The sequence below is a fragment of the Clarias gariepinus genome, chromosome 1 (genome assembly GCF_024256425.1).
Source record: "Clarias gariepinus isolate MV-2021 ecotype Netherlands chromosome 1, CGAR_prim_01v2, whole genome shotgun sequence".
Taxonomy (NCBI): Eukaryota; Metazoa; Chordata; class Actinopteri; order Siluriformes; family Clariidae; genus Clarias; species Clarias gariepinus.
The window spans coordinates 11,583,440-11,608,060 of NC_071100.1; the positions used below are offsets into that span (position 1 = coordinate 11,583,440).

The 24,621-nt window shown below is 40.0% G+C and overlaps 2 protein-coding genes across 2 annotated transcripts; one reads left to right on the forward strand and one right to left on the reverse strand.

Moving 5' to 3' along the window:
• Nucleotides 1-8,633: 8,633 nt before the first annotated feature.
• LOC128526865 (uncharacterized) lies at nt 8,634-10,410 on the reverse strand. The gene is made up of 4 exons (XM_053499060.1): nt 10,279-10,410; nt 9,896-10,039; nt 9,554-9,803; nt 8,634-9,368 (listed from the first exon to the last, which is right to left on the reverse strand). Exons 1-4 carry the CDS (start codon nt 10,375-10,377, stop codon nt 8,710-8,712), a joined length of 1,152 nt encoding a protein of 383 aa, XP_053355035.1. The 5' UTR covers nt 10,378-10,410; the 3' UTR covers nt 8,634-8,709.
• Nucleotides 10,411-23,330: 12,920 nt separating this feature from the next.
• Nucleotides 23,331-24,332, forward strand: LOC128520204 (aerolysin-like protein). The gene has a single exon (XM_053494325.1). It carries the CDS (start codon nt 23,340-23,342, stop codon nt 24,330-24,332), a length of 993 nt encoding a protein of 330 aa, XP_053350300.1. The 5' UTR covers nt 23,331-23,339.
• Nucleotides 24,333-24,621: the final 289 nt, after the last annotated feature.

A 24,621-nucleotide genomic window follows, 5' to 3' on the forward strand; every position in this document is an offset into this window, starting at 1 on the left:
CATTGTACTGTGGTTTGTTTACTCCTTTTATGCTTCCTGGTTCGCGACCGCATTACTTCCGGGTCCTAGTGCCGGTCGCGTCACCCTTGAGTGTGCATGACAGTACCCCCCTGTCCAGAACTGGCTCCTGATGGTCCTGGGGTGGAGGATACCCGACGACGGTAGTCTCGAATGAGTTCGGGGTCGAGGATGAACCGTGCCGGAATCCAAGATCGTTCCTCGGGGCCGTAGCCCTCCCAATCAACCAGGTACTGGGTGCCTCTGCCCCGAGGGCGTGAATCAAGGATCCGACGCACGGTGTAGGCGGGACCACCGTCAATGATGCGGGGAGGAGGAGCAGGGGGGTGGGTGGAATCATTGGAGATGTGATGAAGGGTTTGAGTTGAACGTGTGGAAAACGGGGTGGATCCGGAGCGCCGCAGGCAACTGGTTTATCCTTAGGGTGATGCGGTATGGTCCTATGAAGCGAGGTGAGAGTTTCTTGGATTCTGTTTGAAGGTGAAGGTTCTTTGTGGATAACCATACCTTGTCACCTACTCTGTACAAGCGTCCCGGAGGGTGTCGATGGCGGTGTTGAGTGGTGTATTGCTGATTGGCCCTCTGGATCACGAGGTTGGCTTGGTTCCAGAGCCGTCGACACCTACGGACCAACTGTTGAGCCGATGGTACGTCGACCTCCGGTTCTTGATGGGCAAACATCGGAGGTTGGAAACCATAGCATACCTCAAATGGGCTTAGGTTGGTGGCAGATGAGACGTGCAGGTTGTGAGAAAGTTCTGCCCATGTGAGGTAGCGGGCCCAGGAGCGCTGGCGGTCGGCTACAAAACACCTTAGGTAGCACTCCAGTTGTTGGTTGGTCCGTTCCGTCTGACCATTAGTCTGAGGATGTTATCCGGATGACAGACTTCTGGTGGAATTGATCAGACGGCAGAAGGCCTTCCAGAACCGGGCGGTGAACTGGGGCGCCCTGTCCGAGACGATGTCTTTGGGGAACCCATGCAGGCGGACTACGTGTTCCAGTGTTAATTCAGCGGTGGTTTTGGCAGCCTTGGAGAACCGGTCAACAATGGTGAGGATGGTGTCTTTCCCTTTGGAGACCGGCAGGCCCGTGATGAAGTCCAGGGCGATGTGCAGGGCCATCGAGAAACAGGAAGTGGTTGGAGCTCTCCCGGGGATGGCTGATTGGTGTCCTTGGCCCTGGCGCACACCGGGCATGCCTGAACGAACTCAATGATGTCCCTTCTCATTGATGGCCACCAGAACGCCCGTCGGATGAATGAGAGGGTCCTTCGGGTCGCTTGGTGTCCGGCGACCGAAGAGGAGTGGCCCCATTGGAGGAAGTCTGATCTCACGCTCTAAGGTACGTAGAGTCGTCCAGGCGGCATGCCTGCCGGCCCGGCCTCTGCAGCCTGTGCCTGGCGGACCCTTGTCTCCAAGTTCCACTGAAGAGGTGCGATGATCCGGGAAGAGGGGATGACAGGCACGGGATCCGCCCGGGGAAGGTCTTCGTCGTGCTGTCTTGAAAGTGCCTCGGCCTTGGTGTTCTTGGACCCCGGGCGGTAAGACAGATGGAAGTCGTACTGTTGGAAAAAGAGAGCCCACCGTGCCTGTCGTGGATTTAGCTGTCTTAGGTTCCTGATGGTGATGAGGTTCTGATGGTCGGTCCAGACGATGAACGGCTCACTGGTGCCCTGGAGCCAGTGACGCTATTCCTCCAAGGCCCACTTTATGCCCAGCAGTTCGCGGTCCCCTACCCCGTATTGCTGCTAAGTGGGGTTGAATTTCTTGGAGAAGAAACCACACGGGTGCAGTTTCTGGTCTGGACCTCGTTGGGAAAGAACGGCGCCGGCGCCCACATCCGACGCAACCACCCCCACAACGAAAGGTTGGTTGGCGTCTGGGTGGAGAAGGATGGGAGCGGTGGTGAAACGATGACACAGATCTTGAAAGGAGGAGATGGCGGCAGGTGTAAGACGAAACGGGTGAAGCAAGGGCCTGATCAAAGCAGTTAATGGTGCTGCAACTGTACTGTAGCCCCGGATAAAGGGACGATAGAAGTTCGCAAACCCCAGAAAACGTTAAAGCTGCTTGAGGGTCCTGGGTAGGGGCCAGTGACGCACAGCTTCGAGCTTCTGTGTATTCATGGCCACACCCTGGGGCGAGATGACAAAACCCAGGAACGTGGTGGAGTGCTTGTGGAAGGCACATTTTTCCAGCTTACAGTACAGTTGGTGAGCGAGCAATCTCTTAAGAACCGCCCGAACGTGTTGGATGTGTTCCTTGGAGTTATGGGAATAAATAAGGATATAATCTAGGTAGAGGAACACCCATCGGCCCAGCATGTCTTTGAGGACGTGATTGATAAATTGTTGGAAGGCCGAGGGTGCGTTGCAGAGTCCAAAGGGTATGACCAGGCTCTCGTAGTGTCCAGTGGGTGTGATGAACGCCGTCTTCCACTCATCGCCCTCTCTGATACGTACCAAGTTGTAGGCGCTCCGGAGGTCCAACTTCGTGAAAATGGTGGCACCAGAGAGGGCATCCAGGGCAGAGTTGGTGAGTGGCAGCGGGTGTCGGTTCTTTATTGTGATCTTGTTTAGCCCCCGATAGTCGACACACGGGCGAAGTTCGCCCCCTTTCTTCTTGACGAAGAAAAACCCCGCGGCGGCTGGGGAGGAGGAGGGCCGGATGGTACCGTGGCGCAGGGCGTTGGCGACGTACTCCTCCATAGCCTGTGTCTCGGTGGTCGACAAAGAGTAGAGATGGCCACGGGGGGGACGGAGCCTGGCTGAAGTTCGATCGCCAGGCCGTATGGGCGATGAGGTGGTAGGTGAGTGGCTCTCTTTTTGCAGAACACTTCAGCCAGGTCTCGATATTCAGGTGGAATGGCGTTGGTGATGGGTGTGAGAAAAACCTGTAGCTGCTCTTGATGCTGATCGATGGTGAATGTGAGAAGTTGGGTCTGGTGAGTGATGGGGCTAGATGAAAGGGGCCGACCGTCGACGGATGTGATGTGAAGCGGCTGGGATAACGCCTCGATCTTTACTCCCATTTCTTTGGCATAAGTGGAGTCAATGAAGTTCCCCGCGGCACCAGAATTGATGAACGCGGTACTTCGGACCCATTTGTGGCCAAATTGGAGGGTTACCTGAACCGTGAGGCGCGAAGTGGTGGTGTTGGTAGTGGTGGAGAGGTTGATGGTGCCCGGTGAGTCTCTCCTCCTGCTCACCGGGGCTGTGCGTTTCCCGGGCGTAGTGGGCAGATCGCCCGGTGATGGGCCGCTGACCCACAATAGGCGCACAGACCCTCTCGAAACCGGCGTTTTCATTCTGCCACGGTCAGGGAGGCGCGTCCTAATTGCATGGGTTCCCCGGCTCCGGTGTTAACCACGGCAGGAGGTGAAGATCCGACGGGTTCGATGATGGCGGGAGTGAAGGTGGTGGATGGTCGAGGTGACGTGTGGGTGTAGGTCAGAGCTGGCGGCAGGGTCCTCGGGGCTGGCTTCGAACGAGAGAGGAGGCGCTGGTCGATGCGGAGGGCGAGCTGGATTAGCCCCTCCAGTGTGGCGGGGGAGTTCTCGTCCGGCCAGTTCGTCCTTGATGCGCGAAGCCAGTCCCTCGTAGTAGGATGTTTGGAGCGCGGCGTCTCCCCAGGATGTCTGTACTGCGAGGGTGCGAAATTCGGTGGAATAGCGACTCACGGACAATCCCCCCTGCCGCAGGTGGTAAAGCTTTGTGTCGGTCTCCACCTCGCCCGCAGGATGTTCAAAGGTGAGTCTAAGCTGGCTGGTGAACTCATTGTAGGAATGGGCGGTGTCGGTGTCTGCTCTAAGGACCGTTGTGGCCCACTCAACTTCCTGCCCGGACAACAACGAGACGAGAAGAGAAATGCGAAGCCGATCGGTGGAGTACTTGGTGGCGTTGAACTCAAACACCAGATCTAGCGCTGTCAAGAACACACTACATCTTCCGTCCGTGCCGTCCCATTTATCCGGTAGAGCTAGAAAGACATCTGAAGGGGGGGGAGGGGGGGAATGCGGCGCTGCAGCCGCAATGGGGGGGGCGGCTCGCGGCATCAGAAACAGCCGCGCGGAGATCCGCGTTCTTTTTTTAAAATCTTCTGAATGCTAGATTCTAAAATTTACATTGTTACCATTTTGAATTTATGGAATGGAAAAAACTGAGATTTTTCTTATCATAACATGCATTGTATTGCTTTTTAATCACTTTATACACAATAATTTTCTTTGGTGTTTTCCTAAAATATTTTAATTTCATTTTTTATTTTTTAAACATAAAAAAGACAAATAAAATCTATTTGTATTTTGCATTTGTAAAATAGCATAAAACTATTCGGTTGTATATACAGTGAAGTAATTAAAAACAATACAACACATGTTATTATAAGGAAAAACTCCATCTCTTTTATTCAAGTGATTGAAAAACAGCACCTTAGATTAGAGCTGGTATGAAGAATTTACTTAAACTTAACCTATGTGAAAAGCTTATATAATACACCTTCCATCTAACAAAAACTGTACAGGCAAACACTGACCTTTAATTTGAAGTGTATTGTATGGTCCAAGACCGCCTCGCTTCTTCTGAATTCTTATGAAGAATTTAGTGACTGTTTTGTCCAAAAAGAACAAACATGCCTTCTTAGATATTTCAGTGACAGTTTAAAACATTTAACTTATGGGAAAAAATTATAATAAGGCTTCCATCTAACAGGAACTGTACAGGCAAACACTCACCTTTCATTGGAAGTGTAATGTATGGTTCAAGATTGGCTGTTTTTTCTGAATTCTTTAGCAGAATGTAGTCACTGCCGTTGCCACCAAGAACAAACATGCCTTCTTAGATATTTTAGTGACAGTTAATGTGTAATATATGTAATATGCCTTACAGCTAAGAAATAATGTGACCCCCGCACCTTTCTTTGGAAGACTGTTGTACTTCAGTCTTACCCAAATTCCTCCAATTTGTCTTCTAATAAATTAACCTGAGAAACGAATGCATTTGAAGTAATGTTATAATCATGCAAGTAATCAATGGTTTTAAAAATTGATGATGACTTACAGTAAGTCGAAAGATAGTTGAAAGTTTAATTCATCTCATTGTTTCTCTAAAGGGCATTTATAAGTCAAAGCTGTCCTAAGTGAGGTAAAGCTAAAAGAAAATTAACACTTAAAAAAGTATGGCTCTTACAGATGATGATTTTCTTAAACTGTCACTGAAAACACATTTTTCATTAAAAAAATTATAAGGTCTAATAAGACAATGGGACAAAAAGTCACACCCTCTAACATTTCATTGGCAGTCTTTTGCTTTGATTATGCTACACATTCACCATGGCATTGTTTCGATAAGCTTATGCAATGTCCCAACACTTATTTTTGTTTAGACTCGGCTAAATTTCTCTCCAAGGTCTTGTGTTGATGATGAGAGAATGAGACAGATAAATCTTGGAATGTGTGCATGCCATCAGGGAAGAAAAAAATCCACTGATGAAAAAACGTGGTCATTTAGTATAATCACTTTTTTAAATAAGGGTGATAGAATATACCTGTCTCTTAGATTATTTTACATCCCGAATTTCTAAAAAGTTGGGACATCTTTTAAATTTGAATGAAATGAAAACCAAAAGACGTTCAAATTGCCTAAACCAATAGTTTATTCACAATAGAACTTAGACAACAGGAATGTTTCAACAGAGAAATCTTAGACTTTTATCCACTAAATGAGCTCATTTCAAATGTAATTATTTATAATGTCACAACCATGCTGATAAGTGTCATCTGAGGGCATCCAACAAAGGTTTTCTGCCATGTTTCTTATGCACAGAGATTTCGCCAGTTTCTCTGAAGCATTTGATGATGTTCTGATAAAATGAGATTTTCATAGTCTTTGACATGTGACATTGAAGAACATTATTTTTAAAGTATTCCACAATTATTTGACGCACTTTTTTCACAGAATGGAGAGCCTGAAGACAATATTTACAGTATGCATTTCTACACTGACTTTTGGACAAATATAACAATGGTTTTAATTAAATTGTTTAATTTAAGTGTTAAATTTATTTCAGGTTTACAGCGCTTAGGTCAGCTTTGACTTATAAATGCGCTTTAGAAAAACAATGATAAGTGAAACTTTTAACTGTCTTTGTACTCGAGGCTTCCTTATTTCATAAAACCATTGATTTCTTGCATGATTACAAAATTACTTTAAATGTAGGTGTTTCTCATTTTAATTTATTAGGAGACAAACTAGAGGAATTTGGGTAGGACTAAAGCACAACAAAGACATGTACCTGATTCAGAAGACAAAATGATGCAGAAGAATGTTTGCAGTATTCAAACTTACATTAGACTTCCAAAGAAAGGTGAGAGGATACTCATTTATTATGTCTTAGCTGAAAGACATATATCAAAGACATATATGACACATTAATTGTAACGGAAATATTCATGAAGGCATGTTTGTTCTTGGTGCCAAAGGCAGTGACTGGATTCTGCAGAAGAATTCAGAAGAAACTCGCTGTTCTTGAACCATACATTACACTTCCAATTAAAGGTCATTGTTTGCCTGTACAGGTTTTAGTTAGATAGAAGGTATATGACATATGCTTTTTATATAGGTTAAGTTCTTTAAACTGTCACTGAGATATCTAAGAAGGCATGTTTGTTCTTTTTGGCAAAATAATCATGAATTATTTACATGCTTTACGTATAAAAAATTCTGGACATTCACTTACACTAGTGGCCACTGCACAACTACACATTGGTGGACATTAGTTAGGTTAAATTATTACAAGTCACTTTAAATATGTCACTTCAAGTATATTTGCACACCCCCTGGACATTCTGTTACCCGGATGCAGTCAGTTTAAACACGTTAAATCCATGACATTTCTATTTATACTCAATTTATTGTAAGGGTCCTCCACTAGAGGTCACTGTTTTTATTTTGTAGTTTTGTTGGCCGACTCAGTTTCCCAGCAGGCACCTCGGTCAGGTGATGCAGTGCACACCTGAACCGAGGTAGCCATCAATCAATCTATAAATAGCTGTTTAGACTGGGAAACTGGGTCGAGCATTTTTTGGTAATACCACTGTCAGTTATGTGGGCATTTTGGTTTGTTTTATTATCTGTTTAATTTATACTTTGATTTTAGTTGTGTTGACTTGGGCTCTCTTATTGGCAATGTCTCTGTGTATGTTTTGTGTGTCTGTGTTTGTGGAGCTGATTCAGTCCTGTCCTCCTGTGTTCGTGTGGTTAGCTAGAGCAGGTAAGCAGTTAGGTGTGTGTGTGGCTAGGAGCATGATTAGCTAAAGTTTATGTTGAGTTAGAGTACAGTTACAGTACTAGCATGCTTCTAGCCATAGCCCCTCTGTGTCTCTAGCTGTCCTGTGTTTCCTCTCCCCCTATTGTCCCAGTGCGCCTAGTTTTAGAGTGCTGTCCCTCCTGACTGGGGAGTAACGACTAGCTTGTGAGTGCCGCCTCGCTTAGTCTTGGAGGGCTGCCTCGCCTAGCCACTGGGTATCCTTTGTCTGTGTTTCTGTGCCCCTATTCCCTAGTGTGTTTAAGCTATTAGGTAAGTATAGCTTAGTGCATGTTGGGGCTAAAGACATGCTTAGCTAGGTGTATGTGTAGCTAACTGCCATGGTTAAGCAATGCTTATGTGTCTCGCCGCAGGGCGTGTTATGTGTCTCGCCGCAGGGCGTGTTATGTGTCTCGCCGCAGGGCGTGTTATGTGTCTCGCCGCAGGGCGTGTTATGTGTCTCGCCGCAGGGCGTGTTATGTGTCTCGCCGCAGGGCGTGTTATGTGTCTCGCCGCAGGGCGTGTTATGTGTCTCGCCGCAGGGCGTGTTATGTGTCTCGCCGCAGGGCGTGTTATGTGTCTCGCCGCAGGGCGTGTTATGTGTCTCGCCGCAGGGCGTGTTATGTGTCTCGCCGCAGGGCGTGTTATGTGTCTCGCCGCAGGGCGTGTTATGTGTCTCGCCGCAGGGCGTGTTATGTGTCTCGCCGCAGGGCGTGTTATGTGTCTCGCCGCAGGGCGTGTTATGTGTCTCGCCGCAGGGCGTGTTATGTGTCTCGCCGCAGGGCGTGTTATGTGTCTCGCCGCAGGGCGTGTTATGTGTCTCGCCGCAGGGCGTGTTATGTGTCTCGCCGCAGGGCGTGTTATGTGTCTCGCCAGAGAGCCCCTGTTAGCACAAAGTTAAGTATCGTTTAAGTTTGTTTGTTCCTTTGTTTGTATCTTTATTTATACTTTGTTTAACGATTATTAAAAAAAGACTCTTTTTTTGGTTACACCACCCCTCTGCCTCTATGCCTGCTCCTTCCGCCCACGGCGTTCAACACCTGCCAATACACCCAGATCGTGACATTTATATTCAACCTCATTCCCACACATAGTCCAGGGTATCTGCAGGTTTCTACGAGATAGATTTAAGACTTTTTAAGACCTTTTTAATACCGTACAGAATGAAATTTAAGACCAATTTTGTAGTAACAAATTTGCAAACACCACACAACACAACCAATTAAACTCTTTATTGATTTACAGAAAGAGTGAAACAAAATTGCAAAATATTCTTTGCACTGACTAATCATTGGGAATAATATTGACAGCCATGGGCTTATGAAGATTTCAAACAAACACTGCACAGCAGTAAGTACACTGCATGCCATTAACCTGAACATTTGTTTTTTACTGTATTGATCTCAGTTCTTTGCCCTTTGCCTCCAACTCGGTCTCAATTTGCTGTAATTCACTTGTTTTTTCTTTATACCTCTTCCTCAGTGTGTTCGATTTTGTAATGAGCTGTGCCATCAAGGTGCCAGCTTTTCCTTCAGCTTCTTCTGCAAGCTGATCCGCATCCCTCTGCAGGCTCATAGATACCTGGACCAGAATTTTCTTTTTCTTTTTCAGGTGCTCAATGTTTTCTTCTAAAGATTTCCGTTTCTGTGCCTGGACATCTGTAATTTTCTTAGCCTTCTGCTGATCCAGGTGCATTCTATATCTAGACCTGGCAGATGCAGCTGAGGCCAGTAACTCTTTAGAAATAGGCACATTGAGGAGCCCTCCACAGATGTTGACATAATCGCATACCAGTCGATGTGTGACCATTGTCTCCTCCTGCATATTGCAGGTCTCCACTTCTTTGTTAATGGAGAATCCCCTCTCCACTGTAGCCTGCCCATGGGACAGGAGAAGCAGTTTCTTGCAAAAGCCCCACAACTCATCATAGCGCTCGGCAAGTACACCATGCAAGAACGTATCTAGCCTGGTCTCTGTGGATCTGTATGAGACAAGGGTCTCATTTTCAGCAGATAACATGTTACTAAACTGCTGGATTATCACATCACCTACAGAAAACAGTAAGGAAAAAATACAATTAATTTTATTTAAAAAAGAAAAAAGAAAAAAAAAAGTATGCATATAAAGTATTAATACAATTTTTACACAAGCCATTTTTTACATTTAGAATAATGTCATATTTCACAACTTGCTACATACTACACTTCGATAGAACTGAACTATTCTTTCCTACCAGCAGAGACACCTCCTGACAACTGTTGGGCTTGCAAAAACTTCTGCACCAGTTTTGTCATGTTGCTCTTGCACCAGTCAGGGTCAGATAACATCATGCTGGGATCCAAACAGGCCACCTGCCTCACTACAGGATACTTTAATGGGCTCTTTTCCTGTACTTTCTGGATGATGGTAGACATCATTTTAAGACAATCTTTCCTAAACTCCAGAACTGTGAGTTCCCCTATCTTTTTCTGTTTCTGTAGTTCCTGATGGGAGGATGCAAAAATCTATTATAACCTATTATGACCTTTTATGAAATCAAGCTTTTAGCTGAATCAAAATAACTTGAAAACAATACCTTAAGAAGAGATTCTGCACCCAAGCCTATGTTAACTTCCTTTGGGTTGACCCAGCTCTGATTGTCACAGACATCCAATCTGACCAGCTGAAGTGGACTAATATCCTTGAGTACTTCTTTCTTGACAAAACGCCTCAGCATACTCTGCCAAAACACACAAAAAAGTTACATTTACTTGAGTTCAATTTTAGTATACTACTATAACTATTGTTGTTAGTGTTTGCTTCATCTCCTAGTTCCAAAAACTATGTATCCCATTAAATGGAAAACTTCCAAACAAGATTTAAAATTCAATAAAAATTATTATTATTATTATTATTATTATTATTATTATTATTAATTATTATTAGCATTATGAGAGTGCTGCACTGGAAATACAATACCTTCAACAGCTCAGCCAAGTCTTTGGCAAGGAACGGAATCACAGGCACATCTGTTTGATAGAAGGTAAGAAAAGGACTGAAAGTCCTTGTGATAGCCATATAGAAATGTAGCTTTGCCAGGATAAGATGATCTTTTTCAGCAACTTCAGGAGTGTCATAAGATGCCGTTCCTGGATTTGGTATCTTCTTTTTTCTGACTGCATCCATGTACATGGTCACTGATGGCCAAACCTCCAAAGCTCTCTCCACGACTGGTAGATTTTCGAGCCACCTGTGTCCACAGAATGGAAGTGGAAATTTTGTGCATTTGGTTAGAGCCGTGAAATCCTCTCTCCTAGCTGGCGCATTGTGGAAGAGTATGTGCAAGGCCCTTAGAACCTTCTCCATGTGCCAAATGGAGAAGCCACGTTTGCAGGCATTGTGGAGGGTGTGGAGGCCACAGCTCCCCACCACAATTAGCTGTGTGCCACCAAACTGCTCATGATGCTCCTGTTGCAGGAGATCTAAAAACTTCCAAGTAACATTTGGTCCATCCATAGAAACAGACAGAAGGTTTTTCAAGTCCAACTGCAATGCACATTCCTAGGGAAGAGGTAAATAAATAAAAAAATAAAATATATATATATATATATATATATATATACATACACACACACACACACATATACTTATACACACATATTAAATCTTGTTTATGTATATATATACATATATATGTATAAATATATGTGTGTGTGTGTGTGTGTATTTATGCATGTATGCATGTATGTATATATATATATATATATATATATAATGTATATATGCATCATAAAACTTTCATACATAAAACATGTTCTATTAAAAAATTGATTGTTAATGAAACAAAATTAAACACACACATATACATACATATTTAATCATATTTTATTATATTTATATATTTATAAATAAATATATATATATTTATAAATAAATATATATATATTTATAAATAAATATATATATATAAATAAATAAATATATATATATATATATATATATATATATGTGTGTGTATATATATATATATATATATATATATATACACACACACACACACACACACACACACATATACACACATACATATATATATATACAGTATATATATATATATATATATATATAGAGAGAGAGAGAGAGAGGAGAGAGAGAGAGAGAGACTCCATATCATATAACAATAATTATTGCTTCCAATGATACATACAAATTTGATTTGTGATGGGTTGGTACTTACTTTGAAATGGTGAAGCAAATCCTGAGCTGTTCCATGTCCCATGAATTGTGACCCTAGGTATCTTGACTGGACGCAATCCTGCCCCCAAAATCGAACATGCAAGTCCAACTGCTTTCTTTTGGACGTTTCATTAAGGCTCTCATCAAACATTAAAACAAACTTTTCCTTGTTAACATCCGCAACGAGGAGCTTGGTTATGTAAGGAGCCAGTCCAAATCTGGCAATGTATGCGGTTTTGTCTTTGCCACACTTAAATGTACGAGCGATTTCAGAGTCTGGAAACATAGTTCGGAAAACGTCACCGACAGCTTCGTTAGCAGTATAAGACTGATGCTTCGTTATCGTATGCAGACACCAGAGTACCTCGGCTCTGAGTGTTGTGGTAGAGGCAAACGTTGCTCTGATGTCTGCTGGAGCGGAAACCGCAGTGCTTGAAGTTGCAGCTGATGCAGCCGCCGATGTTTGGGATGCAGCAGCGCTCTGTGGTAGGCCTACTGTTGTGGGCTCGAAGGAGCAGAACTGGTAAATACCAGGTGTTTTCCGACAGGTTTCCGCAGCCACTTTGTGTTTTTCACACTGCATGTGCGTCTCCAAAGCTTTCACTCCCATTGTTCCGAGTTTTAAGTTTTTTTTGCATAGTATGCACCGGACCTCGAACACACTGCTACTAACTGGTCTTAACCACGGCGCAAAATTAGGGTTATGTAACCATTTTTCATTAAACTTACATTTCCCCATGGCTAAACAAGGCTAAAGCTCAATCATGCTTTATCATGGTTCACGCAGCGTTACCGTAAAGCCTGTGTCAAGCGAACTCCCCGCGAACGCGTCTTTTAATTGGTTCCGCCCATTTTGCGATACGTGACAAATAGACAAAAAGATTTCAAATTTAATAAATAAAATCTTCTTTACAGGGTCGGTTAGATTGAATTTTTAAGACCTTTGAAACGCGAATTTAAGACATTTTAATGCTTATTAAGGCCTTATTTTTAAATTATGGAATTTAAGACTTTTTAAGACTTTTTAAGGATCCGCGGATACCCTGATAGTCCTAAATTCTATGTCTTTGTATTGCACAACTGTTCTTTTCTCATCTACTATATGTTTCTTATATTGTATATTTGGTCCTGTACAGTTCAGCTGTCTCTTATTTCTCTAAGGTAAGCAGATTAAAAAGCAAGCAGATTAAAAAGGTAAGAGAGAGCTAAGCGATTTATGGATTTAAAAACAAGGAGAAGAATTTTGAATTCGATACGGTAGACAACTGGGAGCCAATAAAAATCAGACAAGACTGGGGTTATATAAGCAGAGCGTTTGGTATGAGTGAGTATTCTGGGTATTTTGGTGCCATGAAGATGTAGGTTCCTTTTTTTTTTTTTAACTTTAAATAAAAGTAGACATTCTAAAATGTTTTCAAATATTTCAAATTAATTGTGTGGTGTACAGTCACAAGAAATGTCTCTGTCAAAATACTAGACTCAACCTTACTGTGAGTATGATGTACAATTGCTGCTATTGATGTCTATGTGATTGATGGAGGAATGTTTACCCAAAGTATTGCAAAAAATATTAAATAACACTTTTTCTCCTTAATAAATTGTTGCTAAATATCTGGACAAGTTACACATCTGACACCATTCACACCATTTGCATTGTAGATCAAAAAACACCGCCCTGCTGGTCCTTTAACAAATTATTAACCTTTCATATGGTTTACAGTATTATTTAATTTAATTCAATTTAATTCAATTTTATTTATATAGCGCTTTTAACAATGGTCATTGTCTCAAAGCAGCTTCACAAAAGTGAAATAAATTCATTAAAAAATAATATATATATATAAAATATATATAAAATAAAATATTAATGAGAATAAAATAGTAAGAATAAACTGTGTATGTGTGAGAAAAATGTGTCTAGATAATAATGAGATGAATAAATGAAATTTCTCTGATGAGCAAGCCAAGGGTGACGGCGACAGTGGCAAGGAAAAACTCCCTGAGATGGCAATAGGAAGAAACCTTGAGAGGAACCAGACTCAACAGGGAACCCATCCTCATTTGGGTGATAACAGATAGAGATGATATAACATCATGTGTGTTATGCAGCTGAAAGTACAATATAACAGAAATTCTTTAAATTAACATGAAGTCCAGTTCAGCATAGGGATGAGTCAGTAGGTGCAGAGGGCAAATGGGGTCTGGATCACTGGGAGCACAGGAGCAGGATGTGTAGCTCCAACCATCATAAAGCAGAATCCAGCTGGAGCTGGTCTTTCTCTGGATGCCTCAGGATCCTCGCAGGGTTGGCCTTTGTCTACTGAAACTGGTACAATGGAGAATTAGCGTAGTTACCATTCAGAATAGATGTACTGGAGTATGAGGTTATGGGATGAGTTACGTGTATGCCAGATTAACGAGATGCGTCTTGAGCCTACTTTTAAACTGGGAAACTGTGTCTGAGCCCCGAACACTGTCTGGAAGGCTATTCCAAAGTTTTGGAGCTAAATATAAAAATGCCCTGCCCCCTTTTGTAGATTAAAACATTCTGGGAACTACCAGAAGTCCGGAGTTTTGTGATCTTAAGGAGCGTGGTGGATTGTAGCGTAACAGAAGACTGGTTAGGTATGTGGGAGCTAAACTATTTAAAGCCTTGTATGTAAGTAATACTATTTTGTAATTAATTTTAAACTGAACAGGTAGCCAGTGCAGGGATGATAATATTGGGGTTATATGATCATATTTTCTGGATCTAGTGAGAACCCTGGCGGCTGCATTTTGGACTAACTGAAGCTTGTTTATTGAGGATGCAGGACAACCACCTAGTAATGCATAACAATAGTCCAGTCTGGAGGTCATGAATGAATGAACTAGCTTTTCTGCATCAGATACGGATAAGATGCTCCTAAGTTTGGCAATATTTCTAAGATGGAAAAAGGCTGTTTTTGTGATATTGGAAATAGTATTTTCAAAGGACAAGTTACTGTCTAATATTACGCCCAGGTCTTTTACTGTTGAGCTAGGAGTAACAGTACATCCTTCTAAACACAGGCTGAATTGTGAAAGCTGTAATTTAAATTAAAAACTCTCACCTTGGACCATCTGTGTTAAGTCTGTCTTCAAAAACTTCAATCAGTAAATCTGACCAGCATGTCACAGGCATCTAAATACGTGACACGCCTGAAATCTCAGACTGCTCAAATGCAAACAGGTGACCTTGTACTGTTAAACCGACTGTCTCTTCCATGATGTACAGTTGACTAGATTGTGTTTATGTAAGTTTAATGTTTTTAAGGTATTCTAGAAACTTACCACTTTTTGTTCTCTCTAATCTCTTACAACAATGAGCCAGCCTACCTGGAGGTGATTAGGAATCTGGAGAACAGGTACCAGAGGAACAATCTCTTTCTAAATGTCAGCAAGACAAATGAGTCGATAGTGGACATAAGTACAGTACAAAGCAGCAAAGGAAATACCAGACCCCAGAGAGTGGTCAGCTTCTGAAACATCGGTATTCACATCACGCAGGACCTGTCATGGTCCTGTCACATTAACACTGTGGCAAAAAAGGCCTGGCAGAGTCTCTACCACCTTAGACACTGGGAGAGACTTTAGACTGCCCTCCAGTGTGCTTACATTGGAGACATCACGACCTGGTTCGGGAACAGCACCATGCAGGACTCACAAGCTAAAGAAAGAGGTGCAATCAGCTGAGCGCATGATCTGCACAAAGCTCCCTGACTTGCACTCAATCTACAGCAAGCAATGCTGGACCAAGGTCAGGTCGAGATCATGAAAACCTCTTCCTGACTGTTTTTTCTGTTGCAGTCAGTGAGACGCTGGACTAAACCATTTTTGCACACTGCACTTTTATGGACAAATATGGACAATTCATTGACATTACACATTTATGCACATTTGTACACACCCTGGACATTTCTATTTAAATTCCTCGTCAATTTCCCCAAGTGTATCTATATTGTCCATTTTTGTAGTCACATTTTGTATATTTTGTACGGCTAGGTATGTTAAAATACAGATCTGGCCATTAAGAATGCACGTTTTGAGAAAAGGAATCTTGCGAGCTGCCGCAACAGCGCGAGGCAAGCTGTGAAAATGCCGTTCATTACCTGTAGGGGGCAGTCGTGTTTTAATCTAAAGTATTGTGTGAAGCCGAAAATGTGTTTTCTCTCTTAGGCGCCCATTGACAATAAACATGTTACAATAAACAAAATTTAAATAATCGTGTCAAGCTCAAACTGTAAATATTAATTTGTATTTATTCTTCATTTTCTTCTCTCCTTCAATGATGATACTTCTTACACTGCGCTTTCTCCATTCAGTATTATTATTATTGGTAGTAGCGCTCCGAATTTATTATTATTGGTATTATTGTTGTTATTATTATTGTAACGCACCCGCGCGTGTGTGCAAAAAGACAAAGAATACAAAAATGTATTATATGTTAGGCTAAAACAATGTTGTTTTATGGTGTTTATACACTAAACAATAAACACTGCCATTTGCAAAGTAAAAATGAGTTGCGCATGCACGCTTTTTAATCTGAGGCTGATAAACGCGTGCACAGATATGAGCAGATTTAGCGATAAAACTACAGAAAAAATACAACAAACACAAACATATATGCTACTCACTGAATACAACATGACAGCAAGCAGAATCCCCGGGCTTTGACTGCGCTTTCTCCATTCATTAGTGGTAGTTCACTAAAAAATTCTGGGTTTCTGTAAACACATCGTTGGGTTGTTTATATTGAGTCAAAATTCTGTGTTTTGTTGGGTACTTTAATTACACTGTTGGGTAGCTTTTGCTATGAATACTAAAAGTGCTGCATGATTAAACTCGAAGCAAAAAACAAAAGGGAGCGTTTTGATTAAAAGGATGATAAGCACGCTTATCCCCCCCCCCCCCCCCCCCAAGAAATACTGTAGAACAAACACAAATATATTTTGTATAAAGACTACTCTCTTGATAATCGCTGGCATTTTTTCAACACGTTAGCGCGCTCAGATGCGAGCCGATTTATTCAAGTCATGAAATAATAACATATTTTTGCTGTGTAGTTTCTTTTTTTCTGTGCATAAGGATTGCATTTCAATGAATGTTTCATGGTGCTCCAGATGGCCAGTCCTTCACTGGTCAAGACTTTCAAGACAATCTACCAGGTTTGTTTATTCTCCAGAGAAAGAATAATACGACTTTCCATACAGTAAATAAAAAGGAAAGTATCAAATCCAACTATTAAGTCTGATTTAATTTATTTCTTTAATCATTATTATTTTTTTCCAATATGTTATGTTTTGCTGGGGAAACGTGAGCAGAGACGTGAGACACGTTTTTCAGGACCGTACGAAATGCTAAAGAAATTGAGTGATGCAGGTTACATAATTTTTACCCCCTGATCGGTGAAAGAAATCGTGTGTATGTCATGTGAACATGCTGAAGGCATATCACATTCGAGAACCTCTGTTAAAGGATGTTGCAGAAATAACACAACCTGAGATGGTAATGTGATGTACCTATTCTTGCATTGTCTTGTGGTGTGACTTCTGATAGTGAAGATGATGGAGTGATAATCCGACACACATACTAGCAGCGTGATAGTTTTAAAAGATTAGATTCTAGCTGATTTTCCTCTGTTTCATCTAACTCTCAAAAGTGTGATATCAAAGAGTTGATTAGGGCATTTGGAACAAAACCAAAAAAGGCTTGAAGAGCATTCCCCATGGACTCCAGTAAACAGTTAAAAGAACATTCCGCTGATGATTTCATTTATTAAGGGAAAAAAGCTATACAAACCTACCTGGCACTATGTGAAAAAGTTATTTGTCCCAAAAGTTACTTCCCAGAGCACAATGGCGACTCATTCATAAGCTCATAAAAGCATCTAAAGAACTGCAGTTTAAGACCTCAGTTAAATAGGTGGTTCATGCTCGATGCTTCAGTGTGGCTGAATTTGAAAAAAATCTGCAAAGAAGAGTCTGCCGAAATTCCTCCAGAGCAATGTTATCGGTTATTGCAAACGCTTCATTGCAGTTGTTGCTGCCAAGGGTGGCAAAACCAGTCATTAGGTTCAGGGAAAATTAGTTTTAACCCCACGTCCAACTACAGTAGGTCTGGAAAGCTTTTTTTCTTGTAATAAATAAAATCATTTAAAAACTGCATCTTATATCTTTATTAAATATTTAAACTGTTGGATAATATGAATCAATTAAGTTTGACCAATATGCAAAAAAAAAAAAAAAAAGACAAAGGAAAAATACTTTTTCATGGCTGCAAACTGAGGCAAGTTAAGGTGAAGTGCCATGTTTTGTCATTAAAAGTTGATATTTTGTTATTTATGGCTGTTTTTTGGGGTTTAATTAACATTGTCCCATCATATTTATGAAATACATTCTAAAAGTCACTTTTTTAAAAAACAATTAATTCTGACACTTTTTTTGTGTGAGTTTTTGTGCTTTGTTGTGCTTCAGTACTGAAATAAAAAGCATGTAAATAATTCATGATTAAATTGCCAAAAAGAACAAACATGCCTTCTTAGATATTCCAATGACAGTTTAAAAAACTTAACCTATGGGAAAAGCATATGTAATATACCTTTCATCTAACAAAAACATGTAAAGGCAAACACTCACCTTTTGTTGGAAGTGTAATGTATGGTTCGAAAACAGCAATTTCTTTTGAATTCTTCCGCAGAATCTAGTCACTGCCGTTGCCACCAAGAACAATCATGCCTTGTTAGATATTTCAGTGACAGTTGCAAACATTTAACCTATGGGAAAAATTATAATAAGGCTTTCATCTAACAGAACCTGTACAGGCAAACACTCACCTTTCGTTGGAAGTGTAATGTATTGTTTAAGAACAGTTACTTCTTCTGAATTCTTCTGCAGAATCTAGTCACTGCCGTTGCCACCAAGAACAATCATGCCTTCTCAGATATTTTAGTGACAGTAAATGTGTATTATATGTAATATGCCTTTCAGCTAAGACATAATGGGACCCCCTCACCTTTCTTTGGAAGAATGATGTAAGGTCCAATACTGCAAACATTTTTCTGCATTTTGTCTTCTGAATCCGGTAACTGTCTTTGTTGTACTTCAGTATTACCCAAATTCCTTCAATTTGTCTCCTAAAAAACTAAATGTAGAAACACCTACATTTAAAATAATGTTATAATCATGCAATAATCAATGCTTTTAAGAATTGATGATGACTTAAGGACAAAGACAGTTGAAATTATCATTCATCTCATTGTTTCTCTAAAGGGCATTTATAAGACAAAGCTGTCTTAATTGAGATAAAGCTAAAATAAATTTAACACGTAAAAAAGCACAATGACATGACAGCGTATCCATTATTAAATGACTGAGGAGACACCTGACATGAAAACAATTCTCATAAGTCCAGGAGAAAATATGGGTCCTAGGTCAAGATTTGAATGCAGCAATAGTTGGATCTGATCTTCCTCTCAAATGTATGATCTTCAAAAATCTATAGGAAGTTACTGAAAAATGTACATCACCCTTGTTTATAATCATGACTGTGAGATGGTTAGCAGTAATTAATCAGCACATTTAAAGAACCCTGTCTGAATGGAATAATCATGTCATTGATGTTCTGTAGAGACAGACCATGTAGTGCCTTAAAAACAAACAGTGAAATTAAAATCATTGCCATATTTGTCCAAAACTTAATGTAGAAATGCTTACTGTAAGTACTGTCTTTAGGTTTTCCAATCTGTGAAAGAGTGTGTGAAATGATTGTGGAATACTTTAAAAATAATGTTCCTCAATGTCAAATGTCAAAGGCTTTGCAAATCTCATCATCTCATCATCAAAAGATTCAGAGAAACTGGAGAAATCTCTGTGCTGAAGGGACATGGCCAAAGACATTTGTTGGATGGGCTCAGACAACACTCATTGGCATGATTGTGTCGTTGACATCATTAAATGGGCCCAGGAATACTTCCAAAGGTCACTGTTGGCAAACACAATCCACCTTCCCATGTGCAGATGCAAAACGGAGGCCATATGTAAACATGGTCCAGAATCGCCATGTCCTGTGGACCAAGGCTCATTTAAAATGAAATGTTTCAAAAAAAAAAATAAATCATCGTCTTCTATGTTCAGGCGAGTCCAAATTTGATTATCTTGTTGGAAATCACGGACGATGTGTCCTCTGGGCTAAAGAGGAAGGATACATTATAAGCAGCTTGCATTTTTTGCAAGGCACTATGAATTTTGAAAGGTATACATTATAAAGGGTTTAGATCACGTTCATTTCAGGGAATGCCTTGTGTATTTCAGTAGGACAATGCAAAACCACACTGCTGCAGCTATTACAAAAGAATGGCTTCATAGTAGAAGAGTCCATGTGCTGAATTCTCTTGCCTGCAGTCCAGGTCTTTCTCCTATAAAGAACATTTGGCGCATCATTAAACAAAAAGTATGTCAAAGACGACTGCAAACTCTTACAAGCTGAAAACCTATATCAGGTAAGAATGGAACAGAACGGATGGAAGAGCAGATGCTACACCATGGTAAATATGCCACCGTCCCAACTTTTTTGAGACCTGAGGCAGACATTAAATTTGAAATGAGCTCATTTAGTGGATAAAAGTGTAAAATTTCTCAGTTGAAACATTCCTGTTCTCTATGTTCTATTGTGAATCAAATATTGGCTTAAAGTTTTTTGGAATTCAGGATGTAGGATAATCTGAGAGACAGGTATATTCTATGACCTTCTTTTAAAAAAGTGATTATACTGAATGACCAGGTTTTTCCATGAATTATTTTTTTTTCTTCCCTGATGACATGCACATATTCCAACATTTATCTCTTTCATTCTCCCATCATCAACACGAGACCTTGGAGAGAAATTGAGTTGAGTCTAAACCGAAATAAGTGTTGGGACAATGCATAAGCTTATCGAAACGATGCCATGGTGAATAATCAAAAGCAAAATACTACCCAACGCAATGTTAGAGGGTGTGACTTTTTGTCCCATTGTTTTATTAGACCTTATAACTTTTATAAAACAATGTGTTTTCGGTGATGGTTTAAGGAAATTAACATCTGTAAGAGCCATATGTAAAGTGATTTCCACTTACAATAATTGCCTATGCTCACATATATAGTCCACCCTTGCCCTGAATAACCATTTCTTCGGAAGTGTGTTGTAAAGTTTAACCCCACCCATTTTAAGTATTATAAATAGGCATGTCTAGCTTCTGTCCTTACACCGGCATCTTCCAGGAGACTTGTTTTAAAGGAACTTCTACTTCTAGCTACCTGCTTCTGACGACTTCCTTGTAAGTGTTCCTGCTATTCTTGATCCGATGATTGTCATGATGTCTGTTATTCAACGTATATGTAGATTACTTCAATTTACATGAATCTTGCTCTTACTGTATTTAGTAATGCTTTATTTTAAGGTTCCATTAAGTAAAATTATTTATAGCACACTACTTCTGAATTTTAAACTCTGAACATTTTTTTTTTTGTAGCATTTTCTATAACCATGTGTCAGTCTTTAATTGAGTAAATAAATAAATAATAACACCAGTAATGCAAATTGTTGCAGCATAAGTGAAATAAAACACTGCTGCATTTAACCATAGTGAATGAGTTACTTCTGAGGTCTGAATATGGACATGATAAATGCTAAATTTCAGTAATAAATATTTGCTAGGCATGAATAGTTAATCTCTAAACACAGCCCTATTACAGTAACTTAAGCAACATAACATATACTGACTGTTTTATATATTTATTTATTTCATTTTCTTTTTGTGTCATTGAAATTTGAAATTGTTTTGTCACTTGTAATCACTAAAATTTTTTTTTACATGACCTAAAATAAACCTAAACCAGGGGAAATGTCCCTGGAAGACGAGTGTAATCACATGTCAAGAAAAATGCAAACTGGTTATTAAAATCAATCAGGGTGAAAAATCACAGGACTAGCTAGTCAGGCAAAGCGTTCTGTCACTCGCTCAATCAGATCAAGTAAAAAAAGGTTCTCTGGCGAAACCATAGCAAGAAACAGTATTGCCAAAGCATGTCCGCTAATTTTAACAATTAAAAAAGAAAAGTAACTGTAAAGTTAAGAATGTCGAGATAAGAAAGTGAAAGGCAAGATTCAGATGTTAGCCATGCTCATATTGAAGTGCATAAACTGTCATCTTGAATAAGCGAGGATAGTGCAATCTCTCTCTCTCTCTTTCTCTCTCTCTCTGTCTTTTGTGTCTGTACAATTGGATGCAGTAGTTTATGTGAATGCTAACAACTGTACCATTGCTCATACGTTTTCACCCCCAGGGCCAACAAGAGTCATAAGAGGACAGAGACTGAGGTAAACTGCAGAAATTCTAAAAAGACAAAAGGTGAGCAGTGCAAAAAACATTAATAAAGATAAAAAGCATAGTAATTGTTGTGTGTCTGTGTGAGAGAGAGAGAGACAGGGGGAGAGAGAATGTGATCTACCTTTTTTATTTAATTTTGTGAAGGTCTTCCTGTGGCCCTTATAAAGAAGAACATTTACAAATAAAAATAATTTAGCTACAAATAAAGTGACCGCCAGTTCACGTCACATAATGGTCTTTAATCGTTTTATGACAGGCCCTTCCTAATGGAATTGTAGTTGACGACACAGCAGAGGTAGATACTCAGTGGGGGTAATTTCTCTTATTATTTCTCCAAGAAATAACATTTAGAAGCTGTAGCTTTCCAGAGCGGTTTGGAGGGATGACATGTGAAAAATGTGCGCCTCAGTTGTTTGTGTCTTATTTATATGTTTTATTAATAGTTCATGCATAAATTTACTGTTTTAAATCTGTGCATATTTTATTGTTTTACATGTAATGTACTGTTTATGTAATTGGTTACAATGTTCATGAAAGAAATCAATAAAATTAGGCAGAGGTTTTTGAGGACGCTGACCAGACAGGATAGAAAGAGCACAACAGCTTCAAATAACCCAAGTATAGGGCTGCACTGACGTGTCAAGGAGATTAATCATGGAAATTACATGAATATGTCGACTTCCATGCAATCTTTGCTTTCGTCCATGCCATTGCCAGCACATGGTGGAATATCAAGGTTCATCGCCAAAAATTCCTATGTGTGAAAACGTTAATTAGTTAAATTGATTTATTAATCCAAAATAAATTAATTATAAAAAACATGTATAAGTCGTTTGCAAGGGAAATGTATTTAGTTGGATACAGTAGCAATATTAAACAATTTATTGCAATCTATTCATTCTTTTATGTTTTCTATTATTACTTGGTGTGAGGTTTTTATTGATTAGGTGCAATTTTAACAACTTTAAAGAAACTTAAATTATGGTTACCAATAAGAATAGATTAGAATCACAACTTGGGTTTCATTTATGGCTTAAATTGTGCGATGGAATAATTTTGCTGCGGCCATTTTGTTTAAAGATGGCCATACTGGTCTACCCAAAATATATATTGGTACTTTGGTACTATCTACCTTTTAGTGGTGTGAGATAGAAGTTACAAGTAATTTATTCATTTTAGTTAAGGTTAATTAACTTTATGTAAAGCATTGGCATATATTATGAATGAATGACTGGTTTTATTCCAAAAGAACGTATTGGCCGTTAGTAAGAATAAATTAATGATTTATCTATGATCTGAATCATAAAATAATATTGGCAGTAGCTTTTGATTATTTATTTTAAAAAAGAATAATTATTAAAAATGACCTTAATACAACTAATTGTCTGTTTTCTTTTTGAAGGTTAAGCTTAAGATAATGTCAGCCCTGGCAGATGTAGTTGCAGTTGGTGCGAATGGAGGAAACCCCTTTAATTTTAATGGCACTGAAAATGGATCCACATTGCAAAAGATCTGCGTGTGGCTCGGTGACTGGCAAGTGAAGGCCATAAAGGTCTGCCTTACTGATGGCCAGTCCAAGCAGTTTGGTGTACCTGCTGGGGATGTTAAAGAGTTTATATTTGAAGATGGAGAGCATTTCACCTCCCTTTCACTATGGGCAAATTCAAGGGGAACACGTCTGGGTGCCATCAAATTCAAGACAACTCACTCCAGGGAGTTCTATGTAAAGCAGAGAAGTGAAGGGTTGAACCAAGAAGTTCCAGTTGATGTTGCTTCTGGGATCTGCATGGGAATCACAGGGCGTTCAGGTTCAGATATTGATTGCTTCGGCTTCATATTCATTAACACGATCGAGTCTACTAAGCTTACAGATGTTGAGTATCCTACACTTAAGGAAGTGATACCCAAAGTGAATATCAGGGAAATCAAATCCATGACCTACCACAATGATATTTCTGAAACTCAAGAATTTAAAATTGAAACCTTCCAAAAAATAACGCCGAAATCCTCCTGGTCAGTTACTGGAAAATTGGAGTTGACATACACCCTGAAAGTGACTGCAGGAATCCCACTGATTGCAAAGAAAGAATCAAACTATGTTTTCATACTTGGTCCTACGGGTACATATCCTCCAAAGATCATTGAAGAGAAAACGGAGCTTTACGTATTTCCTGTTCAAGTCCTTCCAGGTAAAATCGTGGATGTGGACATCACACTTGTCCAGGCTCCAGTTGATCTCCCCTTCAAGGGCAAAGTCAAGATTACGTGCCATAATGGTGGTGTGCTGGAATTTAAAACCAGTGGAACCTACAAAGGTGTCACTTACACTGCTGGAGATGTAACTGTGACTGAATCAGCCAAAAACCTCGGTGGGGCCTCAAAATCTGCAAAGTTTATTCTAAAAATGTAATGAAAATTTTATATAATGAATCTCACCTATTAGATCATTCAAATCAAAAATGTCTTCTTTGTTAGCTTGGCTTAAAGGATTGTTTCAGTTATTACCTTTTAATAATCCTTATTGATATCCTCATTGATTATTTGATTTGATTTCTTTTTAAAAAGAATATTAAAATCTGTAAAGATTTCTATCAATAAAGTCAGTCTCAACATAAACACTCTACTGTTGTTTCAACTCATCTTTGCCTGTATATGAAAGCCTGTCTTTGTCCTTTCTGTTCTTTGTATACTGTTCATAT